The sequence below is a fragment of the Galeopterus variegatus genome, unplaced genomic scaffold (assembly GCF_000696425.1).
Source record: "Galeopterus variegatus unplaced genomic scaffold, G_variegatus-3.0.2 Scaffold2010, whole genome shotgun sequence".
Lineage (NCBI taxonomy): Eukaryota > Metazoa > Chordata > Mammalia > Dermoptera > Cynocephalidae > Galeopterus > Galeopterus variegatus.
The window spans coordinates 281,060-295,406 of record NW_007728121.1 but is presented as its reverse complement, the minus strand read 5'-3'; the positions used below and the strand labels follow the sequence as shown (position 1 = coordinate 295,406).

The 14,347-nt window shown below is 39.5% G+C and overlaps 1 protein-coding gene across 2 annotated transcripts in view; it reads left to right on the top strand.

Moving 5' to 3' along the window:
* Positions 1-14,347, top strand: part of KCNQ5 (potassium voltage-gated channel, KQT-like subfamily, member 5) — a 69,017-nt gene that overhangs the window by 32,746 nt on the left and 21,924 nt on the right. For both annotated transcript variants that reach the window (XM_008580064.1, XM_008580063.1), the window contains one exon: positions 10,439-10,547. In XM_008580064.1, the coding sequence (XP_008578286.1) occupies positions 10,439-10,547 (109 nt within the window). The remainder of the gene's footprint in view (positions 1-10,438; positions 10,548-14,347) is intronic.

Genomic DNA, 14,347 nt, shown 5'->3' with positions numbered 1-14,347 from the left:
CCCGTTGCCGGTCCCGGTCCGGTACGGGTGCGACACTGAGGGTTGCGATCCGTTGCCGGTCACGAAAAAAGACAAAAAGGAAAAAAAAATTCTTCTACTATTTATTAATTATAAACTTATAGACCCAAGAATTTAAAGTGAACCTACAGTTTGCATTTCAACCTAAAAATAAAAGTGCGACATACAATACTATTCAACAAATATTTCCCAAGTTCTGCTATAGAAGCTACCTATTCTTTTATTATAAAGTTCTTTTGCTTCAAATATTTTCATGGGCCAATGATGGAAGTCCTATAAAATATCTCATAAAAATTAAATATTATGAGGAAAAATTGGGTTTTTTTCCACAGTAGGATTTTGAAGTATACAGAGTCATGAATGATCACCAAAAACAAAACAAAAACAAAAACACCACAGTACAAGAGAAAATGGTAAAGTCCAAACTCCAGAGGCTAGCTACATGGATGAGAAGACATGGTCCTGCCCTCATGACGTTCACTGTGTAGAGGCTTGTAAACAATCAAATGTAATACTGTGTAGTAACTGTCATAAGATATATGTGTGCACGGTAAAGGAAGATAGGGCTGAGCCAGTCTTGGGGAGTCGGGATGCGTTTCACAGAGGCGGTAGACTCTCAAAGGGTTTGTCATTGCAGGGCTGGATCTGAGGCTCTAAACTGTCATGCTACCCTCACATTTTATGCTCTTTGCTTGGGATAACTCAAAGTCGAAGTAATTGCTAGACTGAAAAATAAAATTTAATTTTCAAAATGGCACAAAAGTCGGGCTGGCCAGTTAGCTCAGTTGGTTAGAACATGGTGCTGATAACACTAAGGTTCGATCCCTGTGCCAACCAGACATTAGAAAGATTTGCAGAAATCAGAATGGCACAAAAGTCACCTGTGAAATTTAAATGGTATATTCTGATTATTCCAATGTTCTCCCCATTTTGAAATACCCCTTGCTAATGTTGGTGCCCTATGCATATTATAATCTGTTCACTGCAAATTCAACACCCAGAGACTGGCAGCCAAACAAGAAAGAAAGGAAAGGAGGTTGGATGCGGGTGTGTGGACAATACCGCTTGGGAGAATATCCACTGGTGATGATGCTTAAGCAACACTAGAGAAAGTGCTGGCAGTTTGGTGTGGCTGGAGGATGGGCTAGAAGGGCCACAATAAGAGGAGGCTGAACGGGGGCTTCTGAGCTATCAGAATAAAGTTCCCTCCCATAGAAACCAGAGATGTTTAACTTTCAATCTGTGTTGAGAAGTTGAAATTAAACATTAGTTGATACAGAGGAAAAGAGACTGAAAGGAAATATGCCAAAAGTTAATGTGATTTGCCTCAGAGTGTTAGAATCACAGGTGAATTTTTTCTCATTCTCTATAATTTATTTTATTTACAATGAACTCTGTTTTCAAGAAGCTTATATGAACCTTTTTTTTTTTTTTAAAAGATGACCAGTAAGGGGATCTTAACCCTTGGCTTGCTGTTGTCAGCACCACGCTCAGCCAGTGAGTGAACTGGCCATCCCTATATGGGATCCGAACCCGGGGCCTTGGTGTTATCAGCACCACATTCTCCCTAGTGAGCCACAGGCTGGCCCTATAATTTATTTTAAAATTCAAATTTTCTATGTTTCTGCAATGAGCATGTATTACTATTATAATAGAAAAACAAAGTTAAAAAGGAGAAAAGTCTAGAACAAAAAATATATTATCTGGAGTATTTTCCTAGGTTCCTTATTAGTGCCTTGAGGATCCTGTACTTCTCTTGGTGACTTAGCAGTATCTATCACAGGACAGATAAAAAGAAAGGCCCTAAGGCCGAGCCCGTGGCGCACTTGGGAGAGTGCGGCGCTGGGAGCGCAGCAGCGCTCCCGCCGCGGGTTCGGATCCTATGTAGGGATGACCGGTGCGCTCACAGTGCTCACTGACTGAGCGCAGTACAGTGCTCACTGGCTGAGTGCGGTGTGGTCGGTCTCAAAAAGGACAAAAAAAAAAAAGCAAAAAACAAAAAAAGAAAGGCCCTAGCCAAGGACATTGTGAAATGAAGTTATACTACTGCATCAGGGCCCAAGCAGTTACTCTAAACTCTGGCTGGATTAAAGGAATGGTCTTTGGAGTAGCACATGTCTAAAATGGAACCTCTAAATTTAGGATGATACTTAAGGTGTTGGGAATTGATAGCAGAGGGTGGCAGGGTGAGTAATTGAAATACAATCAGCAGGAAAAGGGAGTAACCCTTAGAAAATAAATTAAAATTCATGACAGCATGTAATAAATTAGTTATCACCACCATTAATGAGTCATTTTAATGTATTTTCCCAATAGCATACTGAAATAGAATTATTGCATGCGTTATGTAAATTCCTAAAATAAAAATATGTCATGGACTTCTAGCCCTCACACCATTGCTGTAAGAAACATATTACAGCAGTAGTGGTTGCCCCTGAGTTCTGGAACTTTGAAAGTTTTTTTTATTCGTTCTAATTTTCTATTTTTCAAATACTCTTATTTCAATATATTATTTATATGGTGGGGGAAACTCCTTTGATTCCTTAAGGAATTTTTAAAGAATTACAAATAATTTATAATTTCATACCCTAGTACAGCTAATTTCACTTTTACATATTCTCTTCTAGCTATTTTTCTTTTCACATATTACTGTACATAGTTATAATCAACATGAGTATTTAGTTTCATCTTTTAATTTTATTGTACATTTTTAAATGTTTTTATGTTACTGCATACTATTCATAATTATCTTTCTCGTAGCTGTGTGTAGTACACCTTAATGGTCAAATACTATAATTTTCTCTAATTTATAGTTTCCTACTTTGGGACACTGAAATATATATAGCTATTTCTCTATAGTAGGTGACAGTGCAATAAACGTTATTACATTAAGCTATCTTTCTTTTCTTTTTGAAGTTATTTTCCAAAGAAAACTTCTCTGGCCTAAAATTATAAGACTGGGCTGGCCGGTTAGCTCACTCGGTAGCATGTGGTACTGATAACACCAAGGTCAAGTGTTCAGGTCCCAATACCAGCCAGCTGCCAAAAAAAATAATAAAATTATAAGATTGCTGATTATAAATTTTTTAAAGTTTTTTATTACCATAAAAATTTGTTCCAATTTACATCATCACCAGTAATGTCAAAGTATACCAAATTTATCTCAATTTTGTTAGTATTAGTTATTATTCTTTTGCCAATTAAATAGAAGTCCATACTTTTAATTTACAATTTTTATTTCTAATACGGTTGAGTGGTTTTCAGTCATTTTTACTACTAGTAGAGTTGTACATTTATATTTTGGATTGTGATTCATTCAAGTAAGAACTTTATATATTATAGATATTAAGCCTTTTTTATATTTTGTGATTTTTTCCTAATCAAGCATTTTTTTGGCATTGTAATTTCTTATTGTGGGTAGTAAAATTTTCTGTCTCCGTGATCAAAGTTGTCAGCTCTCTCCTTTATAATTTCTTCTGTTGCCCCAAATCTATCATTCCTTCACAGACGAAACAAATGTTTTCTGTTAGGTTTTCGATAAAGTGGTTTTATTTTGGTCTATGAAGATGTGAGCTTCTTGTGTGTAAAAGCAGTACTGACTCCTTTAAAAATAGGGTTTCAGATGGCTGTGGGATGGAAGAAAACAACTGGAATTCAAAAGGCTGAGGCTCAAGCCGAATTAAAAGATGGCTCAGGATACCATGGCTGGACGAAACTTTCTTCCTATATCACCGATGTGTCATGAGATTTTTTTTTTTAATTCTCTTTTTTATGATTAGTCATGTCCTGTTGTCTTGTGAGGCACCTATTGTCTCAAATTGTTCCTCTGCAACACACATCAGTGGCACCAAGGAAAACAGAGAATGGCAGCTTAGTCAGACATATTCCACAGATATGACCGAGAGGAAACCAGGGGACATCGTTTTTCCACCTATAGTCAGTGATCCTTGCCTTTGGCTACACATTGCATTCCTCTGGGGAGCTTTAAAAAAACTCTAAAGCCTAGGTTCCAGCTTTCAGTTTCTTTTTTTTTTTTTTTTGTCTTTTTTTTTTTTTTTTGTCTTTTTTTTTTTTTCTTTTCGTGACCGGCAACGGATCGCAACCCTCAGTGTCGCGCCCCTACTGGGCCGGGACCGGCAATGGGATCGCAACCCTCGGCGCTGCTCCTGCACCTCGCTCAGCCAGTGAGCGGCCGGTCTGCATGTGGGATCCGAACCCTCGGCGGGAGCGCCGCCACACTTCCCAAGCGGCGCACTGTAGCAGTGCGCCACCGGGCCGGCCCTAGCTTTCAGTTTCTAATGTTATTGGTCTTGAGGACATCCTGGGTACTGGAATTTTTTTAACACTCCCCAGATGATTCTAATATGCAGCCAAGATTGAAACCCATTACCCAAGTAATGCAAAAAGGAATCTAATATTTAAGAGGAGGTGACCAAGAGAAAGAACTAGAAACTGCCTGTCCCTCCTTCATAAGTACCTGCATCTTGATGGCAAATTTTCATGGTGGAAACAGAAGAATGGTTTTTGGATGCAGCAGAAGTTTCCAGAATGTTCTTTACCATCCTCTCTCTTCATCGTCTAAGGTCCAAGTGGTCTTTTTCAGACACTGTGAAAAGTAACAATTTTAATTAGTGGTTTTTCAAAAGTCAGCTTAGGTTTTTTAAAACTGTGGGGGAATGAAGTATTTGAAAGCAAATCCTGAACACTGCTAATTAATAGGAAACAGAAAAGCACTGGGGAGTACAGAGGGTTGTATTTTATACTTTTTTTCCCTTCCCAATGCCAAGCATGGACCGTGTACTTGGGTAGGCCTGCCATACCCCGGAGGATCACTCACAGGGAACAGGGCTTTGGGAAGCACCTTATGCCATTGGCATTTTGCTCCTTGTTACTAGATTTGTGTAGATTGGTGCTCACACGAGCTTAAGTTCCCATAACCTACTTCTCCCAAAATGCAAGGACAGAGAGCCAGACATGTAGCTAGAGAGCGGAGGGCCAGCCTCAGCTGAAAATTTAGCCCCACTCAGGTGCCTTAGCATTCACAGAGGCTTTGAAGCCCCTAGGAGTCATAAGAAAGACATTTAATGTGTTATTAACCTCACTGGAAAGAGAATTGACATTTCAAGATACTTATGAAGCAGAAAGATGACATCTACCCCATTTTTGTGACTTGGAAATAAGCAGAAGAAAATTCCCTAATTCAGCCCCTGTCTCAACCCATGTCAGCAAAGGTATATTTTCCATTCATTTGCACTAACCAGACCTACCAAAAAAAAGCAAGACTGAATGTTTAATTTATGCCTTGAACAATCGAGTTATAAAATACTGTAATAAAACTGCACAATCAGATGCATTTGGGTATAAAGCAATTGGTGACTTACTCTCATCTTCTGTTCAGCCCTGTTCCTATAACAGGATGGATAGTCTGAATCTCTTATTGGGGTACAGGATGGGGATAAGGGGATGGAGCATTAGTCTAGGAGGTTAGTGTCTTCTAATCACTTGGGATGTTCCCAGTTCTATTCATAGACGGTTGTGAACATCATAGTTTCACTGTCTTTAGCACAGAGATCCAAACACTTGACCGTGGCGTTACAACACCACACTCCAACCAACTGAGCTAACTGGCCTGCCCCATCACTGTTTTGTTTTGTTTTTTGTTTTTTGGGTTTTTTGCTTATTGTGATGGTACACATCTGCTGAAAAAAAATAGTTTTCCATTAACCTCACAATTAAAGGACCCTATATTTCATGCTGTTTAATTGTTTGGACCCTTATCATCATGTTATGGTTCATTGTACTGTATAGTAGAGAAGTTATTAATATAGGCATTGAGTATCCATCTTCCCTGTAACCTCTCCAGTTTTTCCCAATTTTCTGATGTATAAGATGGGACCATGTTAGAAGTACCTCTCACTAGAGTTCAGATGAGGGAAAGCAGTCACATGCCTCTATTTTGAAGGGCAGCATAAAACACTGTCGGTAACCTCTCCAGTTTTTCCCAATTTTCTGATGTATAAGATGGGACCATGTTAGAAGTACCTGTCACTAGAGTTCAGATGAGGGAAAGCAGTCACATGCCTCTATTTTGAAGGGCAGCATAAAACACTGTCGTGAATTCTGTACTGGGAATCCTGATAAAGTGTGTCATTTGATATTTCCTTTGGGGAACTGTATTTGTCCGTTTCTGTTGCTTATAACAAAATACATGGAACTGGGTGATTTATAAGAAAATGAAATTTATTGATTACAGCTTCTGAGGCTGGGAAGTCCAAAGTCCAGGGAGCACATCTGATGAGGGTCTTCTTTGGTGGTGGCTTTACAGCAATGCAGGAGTCTCATGTGGCAGAAAATGGTGGAGCAGAGACAGAGAGAGACTCTCGCATGCTCTACTTTTAAAGCCTTCAGAACCACACCTCTGACCACCACTATTAATCCATTCACTATGCCATGGTCCTACAATCCAATCACCTCTTCAAGGCCCCACCTTTCAATTACTGTAATAGGATTTCCCACCCTCAACAGTTACAGTGGGGAATTAAGCTTCTAATATATGAACTTTGGGGACCACAATTCGATCAATCCACAACAGGAACTAACATCTGGGCACCTCACAGAGTTCCATAATGGCTCTGTCAGCCACCCAGCCTGTATGTGATCTCTCCTCTACCTGCCCTCCTCCTCCACCCCACACACACCCTCCTTGAAGTTCCAGGGTATGTGTATTTCCAAGGCTCCTTTGAGGTGTGAACTAGCTCAGCACATGTCTATGGTAGCCACACTGCTCCAAATCGGATCCTCTCTTAATGTTGTGGAGTCACACTATGCCAGATGCACACAGCCATGTGAAGGAAAATGTAATACATGGGAAGGGTATCCAGATGCCAGCAAGAGAGACAGAAGGGCAAATCTGGAAAGGCTTAGAGGTGAGGCTCAGGGTTGGGCAGCTCCAGAACCCAATTGCCTGGGTATACATCCTGGTTCTGTCACTTGCTCTCCTGGTATCTTCGGGCAAGTTTCTTATCCTTCTGTGCCTTACTTTCATAACAGGGGTTAATAATAATAATACATATCTTATTGGTTTTGTAGCAATTAACTAAAGTTCTTGGCACATAATTAGATTTCTCTAAAAAGCTCTTCCACTATTCTTATCATGATCATTACTGCTCTGGAGTGAAGAATTAGAAACTATAAAGAAAAGTTTTCCCAACTGTATTAGTTTCCTAGGGATGCCACAACAAATTGCCACAAATTGGGTGGCTTGAAACAACAGAAATTTATTGTCTCACAGTTCAGGGGTCTAGAAGTCTGGAATCAAGGTGTCATCATGGTTGCTTCTCTCTGAAGGCGCTGAAAGAGAAACCATCCTATGCCTCTCTCTTTGCTTCTTGTAGTTGAAACCAATCTTTGGTGTCCCTTGGCTTGTAGATGTATCACTCAGTCTCTGTTTCCATCTTCTCTGTGTCCCTATGTCTTCTCCTTTTCTGTCCCTTATAAAGACACTCCCACTGCATTCTGGGTCCACCTTAATCCAGTACGATCTAATCTCACACCTTACATTAATTATATCTGCAAAACCCTTATTTCAAATAAGGTCATGTTCTGATGTTCCAGGTGGACATGAATTTGGGGGTGACAGTATTCATCCCATAACAGCAACTAAGAGCAGGTTGGGATCAACTCAGAGGAAGAGACTGAACAATTCCTGGAAGAGTGTCCTCTAACCTTAAGCACGATGTTTATGGGCTCAAATGGCTGTATCGTGTGGGTGCTCAATCAAGCAAAATGGGTCAGCCACACTCAAGAGCATCGCTGAATCAGAACCAGCTGTCAGAGACAGAGTTAATCAATGTACTCTCACTTAAACTGTGGCAAAACTTCTCTGAAGAAAAGTTGAATGTACCCAGCAGAGACAGGCTGCACCAATCAGGCAACACGTGTAGTGAGCTCTTTGCCCTGTCTCTCCCAACATGTTTTGTGTCACTATTTGACCCTGAATTCATTCTGACACTGGGTAATGCAATGTAAGGGGCATGGGCTCTGGAGTCTAAGGGAACTGGATTTTAACATCATGCTCTGCAATTTACTACCTCCACTTACCACCTTTGTGGCCTCAGACAAGGTACTTACCTTCTTGGAGCCTCAATTTCTGCATCTGAAAACCAACATGATACCACCACCAACTTGTAGTTTTCATACTTGCTCCAAGTATGAAAACTAATATACGCAGAAGCTCCACCTAAGTCCCTGGCATAAATTTCAATGAGTGGTTGCTATTTGTCTTAGTCCATTTGTGCCACTATAACAAGATGCTTGAGACTAGGTAATTTATAAAGAACAGAAATTTATTTCTCACACTTCTGGAGGCTGGGAAATCCAAGATCAAGGCATCAACAGGTTCAGTGTGATGAGGGACCTGATCTCCACTTCTTTTTTTTTTTTTTTTTTAAAAAGATGACCGGTAAGGGGATCTCAACCCTTGCCTTGGTGTTGTCAGCACCACGCTCAGCCAGTGAGCCATGGGCTGGCCCTAAATAAATGCTTTTTTTTTTTTTTTTTTGTCCTTTTTGAGACCAGCTGCACCACACTCAGCCAGTGAGCGCTGTGAGCGCACCGGTCATCCGAACCCACAGCGGGAGCGCTGCTGCACTCTCAAGCGCCGCACTCTCCTGAGTGCGCCACGGGCTCAGCCCCTGATCTCCACTTCTAAGATAGCACCCTGTTGCTGCATCCTCTGGCTGGAACAATGCTGTGCACTCACGTGCTGGAAAGGAAGGAAGGGCAAGAAAGCCTCACTAGTTCCTCCAGTCCTTTTATGAGGTCGCTAATGCCACTCATCAGGGAAGAGCCTTCATGACACAATCACCTCCCAAAGGACACACCTCTTAATACTATCACATTCGTGATTAAGTTTCAACATTTGAATTTTGGGTGACAAATTCAAGCAATAGCACTGTTATTATCATTATCATGAGGTGGTAGTTCTATCTTGCCCCCTTACTTTGCTTGAGGTCAAGAAGGCCAAAGAGACCATGAAGAAGAGCCATGAAGACCCATCTACATGCATCCCATCATCTCTTCCCCACCACCACCACCACCATCTCCACTCCAGCACAAAGCAAACTGGGTAAACACGTGGTAAATATTAGTTGAATTAAATGGCACACCAACTGCTTTCCAAATGGAAGCACTGCCTCCATGAATGAACCTCCAACAGCCTTTCAGGATTTTCAACCCAACCAGGACAACCCATAGCAAAGTCTCTCCCTTTCATGACTTAGCGAATGAACGCTGCACAGAGCAAAGGCAACACGAAGTAGTGTTAGTCCTCTAGTGTATGGCAACATTTACAGAGGCTTGGACTATATAAAAATGGTGTCTGGGGGCCACGCAACTCATTTCTCATGAGGGCATTTTTATTATTTTATTCACTTTTTTATTACTAAGGTAAAACATGTTAATTGTAGAAATTTTAGAAGATATAGCCAAGCAAAAAGAATAAAATCATCCTTAACCCACATAGATGTATAGACTTTTTTCTTTCACAATATATTGTGACATTTTTCCAGTCATTAGTCTTCAACCTCATTTTAAACAGCTTTGGAATAGTCAATTATATAAACCTACCAACATTCATTTATCCCCCCCACAGGAATTTTAATTTGTTTTCAATATTTTGTTACTGTAAACCAAGATGCAATGATATTAGTTTATTCCTTATTAATTTTATAAGTCCTTAATAATTTGGTATTTATTGTAACCTTACACCCTTCAAATGTTGTAATTAACCCAAAAGTAAATTTCCTTGATTTATAAGGAACTGATTTTCTTATCCAGTCAGAAAATCTGCTCTCAAATTTGGCTGTTTTATCTTAAAACAGCTTGTCTTAAGCAAGCTGTCTCCTGGGCTGCCTGTGTCCAGTGACTAGTAAGTGGTCAGCATTCTCAGGTCTGGCTGCTTAGCTCACTTGTTCAGGGCATAGGGCTAATGGGGTCAGTGTCATGAGATTTGAGCTCTATATATACAGGCCAGTTACTGACGTGTCCAAAGACTGTTTTCCTAACTCCAAACAATTGTCATTTAAACGCTGGCTGTCAGTTTCCAAGAAACTCGGTAAAAGAGCACAGGTGGATCAACACAAATCCATCAGCACTACTGGAAACACAGTGTGTCAACAGCTTCTTCTGACCCATGGAAAACAGCTCAGAAAAGTATTCATGTCAAATCCCATAAAACTGGTGAGGTTGTAGAAAAAGGAGAAGGAATAATATTGGGAAGACAGTTGGCTATCCCTATACAGATCTTGGTTTATAGCTTAGTCTGTGAGTACCCCACTACTCCCATGTGAGACAAATTCAGCAACATATTTTAAATCACTCATGGTGGTGGTGATATTTAAGTGGCAATTTTCTCTTGCAGCTGACACAGCACTTGGCACTGATGATGTATATGATGAAAAAGGATGCCAATGTGACGTATCTGTAGAAGACCTCACCCCGCCACTTAAAACTGTTATTCGAGCTATCAGGTTGGTGAAGATCTTGAACAAAATGGTACCGAGACATACCTCTGATTATTTGAATTACTGTGTTGCTAAGTTCTTTTTTCTGCAGGTAAATCTCCTGAAATAACTACTTTCCCTTTTCCTATTCATCCACATGCTTATTGTGAATTTTTTTTTCTTAATACAAAATTCTATTTGTGTTCAGCACAAAGTATGTCATAAACGGTGGATGGGATTTGAAAAGCCAGACCATGCCAGAGAGATGACACGAGAATTGGCTTGTCATGTGTATTTGTTGCTTTAAAGACATTTAGTTTATTGACGCAATTGGATTTTTTAAATTATTGTTATGACTTGATGCTCCAAGCTATGTTCTACATTTTGTATGAAAGAAAAAGCCCTCTGGGTTATTTTAAAACAGGTTGAGTCTTGCAAATGGGAAACCTAAAGTGCTCTGCAGTGACTTGGTGACAAAGGCTGATCTTAATATGCTTCCTCTACTTATGGCACAGAGCTAAGAGAGCACCCAGAGCAACTGAAATTTATATTTCCAGGACCTTTCTCCCCACTTCCCCCCCAAAAATTCAGGATCTGGACTAAATGAACTGCTGCATGTACAACCTTCCCAGTGTAATCCCTTCGGGAAAATTTGTATCTGTCAGAGAATGCTGAGTGACAGTGTTGCAAAAAAAATACCTCTGATCTTTTTGAATCTTTATGCCTCTTACCAAAAATTCAGAGGAAAGCTTAAAATATCCAAACCAATTTAGCTATTCAGATGCTTGGTCTAATCTCAAATACCAGTGTGATTCATTATTTACTTCAGCCTTTAGTTGGTCATTTAGGATCACGTTAGATGTTACTTTACTCTATGGCTGGGAGTCACTGGGAAAGAAGAAATTAGTTAAGAGATTTTGGTAAATGTTTGTGGGTACAAAGAAAATCATGGTGTGATGAAAATATGTGTACTCCAGAAGATGCTTAAACATTATCTGTAACATCAAGCTAAAAAGAAGCGAAGCAAAGCCCAGTTACTTCCCAGTAGAACTCTCAATCAACAAACTCTACGGGTGGGGAAACCATACCTTCTACTTGACCTAGACAGCCCCGGATTATGCCTCTTGTCTCATCATAATTGTTAATAGTGATCCTGTCTTTTGCAAAGTATCCCAGTTTGGACAACCAGTTATATGCTCATCCTGCCCCTGGGGTATCTGGCAGCCGTGGGTAATATTTAAGCCCAGAATACCTAGAATATGTAGCAAAATGATGCCTGAAGCCTTCATTTAAAGGGATAGAGAGGATCTATACTGCACTGTTCAATACGGTAGCCGTGAACCACCTGAGGCTATTTAAATTTGAATTAATTAAATGAAGTACAATTTAAAATTCAGTGGAGGCTGGCCATTTAGTTCAGTTGGTTAGAGCACAGCTTTGTAACACCATGGTCTAGGGTTTGGTTCCCCATACCGGCCAGCAACCAAAAAAAAAAAAAAAAGAAAGAAAATCAGTGTCTTTAAAAATAACAATAATAAATAAAATAAAATTCAGTTGATCAGACACACTGTCCACATTTCAAGTGCTCAATAGCCACAGGTGTCTAGTGGCTTCTATATTGGACAAAGAAGCTATAGAACATTTCCATCACTGCAAGAAAGTTCTATTAGACATTGATGGTCTAGAAGTCACCTTGAAATTATTTACATGCTTTAATTACATCCATCAAACACCCTAAAGTGAAGGTGGTGCAATTCAGTCCACAAATTAATCTGACTTGCAACAATTATAGAAAATCTTATCTAGTGGAAGCAGATTAGGTTTCCCAAAAGTCATATTTAACCCAATTTGTGTCATTTCCCAAGACCTTCTGAAGATTTCTGCTTTTGCTTCCCAGCCTATAAAAAGGATTGTGAGCTGCAAGAAAGAAATTGAAATAGGTTTATTCTGCTAGCTGAGCACTTTAGCAACAGTTTGAGATTTACTTTGTTATACCTTCTTGAAATTTGACTGATTTTTTGTAAAGTCCTTTGCAGAATTCCCTCGCTTTTCAGAATTCTTTCCTGGTTCTTATTTTTATTGGAACTTTATTATTTACATGACTATCCTTTTTGTAGGTTTCTGAAGCTTTCTGCTTGCTCTTTGTAACACTTGAGGGGGTGTTTTTCTTTCCCATATCCTGATTCTGCTGAGTGGGCTTTTTAAATCACTTCCATTTAAAATTATTAGATTCTATGAAAACCGAAAACTACACTCAATAATTTAAATAACTTATTTGGAAGTCTTTCACTCACGATAGTACTTAATTCCTTTTTTTTTTTTTTTTTTATATATAACAGTAAGGGGATCTTAACCCTTGACTTGGTGTTGTCAGCACCACGCTCACCCAGTGAGCTAACCGGCCATCCCTATATGGGATCCGAACCCATGGCCTTGGTGTTATCAGCACCGCACTCTCCCGAGTGAGCCACGGGCTGGCCCATAGTACTTAATTTCTAAAGATACATGTTTAAAAGACTAACCAATACAATTAGCAGTTCTGAAAAGACATTGCAGGTGTTAAGTCCCTAAATCTTATGCAAAAGTGTCCTTTTCCTGTGGAGTTTAATTAAATAAATAAGTTCAACATCCGTTGAGTGGCAATTTTTTTGCCAGAACATGCCCACCTCCTATAGCTCACCTGAAATAGTATTTTACATGTATAATACTGGTTGCAAGTATGAATCATCTATTATTCATCTTTAAAATAGCAACTTTGTTTCGGCATTTTTCTTATTCTTTTTGGTTGTTAGAACATTTCATATGAATACTTGAATATGCCTTTTGTATTCCAGTAGCTCTTACAATAATAGTTCTTCCTAAGAGTCAAATTAAAATTAAAATGTGTAACAAAATATGTATTCCATGGCAAAGATGACAGTATGGAAAATAATATTACTACAATCACAAAGAGTAAAGTAGGAATTCTTATTTTCAGTTATCAATATTTATTAAGCATCTGCCATTTTCTAGTTACTTTTGAGAAGATTTGAAGATTCTCAGGCAATGAGATGATTTAGCCCCTCTCTGAACTTGTCTGGATTCCATTACCCAAATGCACTTTGAGACTTTATTTCATGAATAATGTTACTTTTTACAGTATGTAGTGAACAATGACTATTCTTAGATTATTTCCAAAATACGTCTTTTACGCAGAAGAAAACTTAGTTTTGCATATTTCCTTCAGTATTATCACAGATTTTTCTAAAAATATTATTTCATGGAAATGCAGAAATTTGCTAGAAATGGTTTTTTTTTTTTTTTTCCTGACCGGTAACAGGATCGCAACCCTCGGTGTTGCGCCCGGTTACCACGACCGGCAACGGGATCGCACCCCTCGGTGTCGTGCCCACACCGCGCTCAGCCAGTGAGCGGACCGGTCTCTACATGGGATCCGAACCCTCAGCGGGAGCGCCGCCGCGCTCCCAAGCGCCGCACTCAACCGAGTGCGCCACCGGGCCAGCCCTAGAAATGTATTTTTAAACTCACCTCTGGAAGAGAAGATTGTACTTATTTATAACACAAGCTATATATGTTGTTGCCGATTCGATTTAAAAAATGTTAACTGTCTTTTCATCCACTCATAGGAATTAGTTTCTAAATGGAAAGATAAAATTAGTAAGAAAGTAAACAAATTAATAAACCAATTGAAAAACTCTAGAGCATTCTACACTCACTTTTCCATACATCATGGTAGGACACCATTTTCCTATCCCTGTTTGAAAAATACAGCCCATAAGTTACCTGGACATGTTTCTTCGAAATGTCAAGCTATTTGAGAATATCTG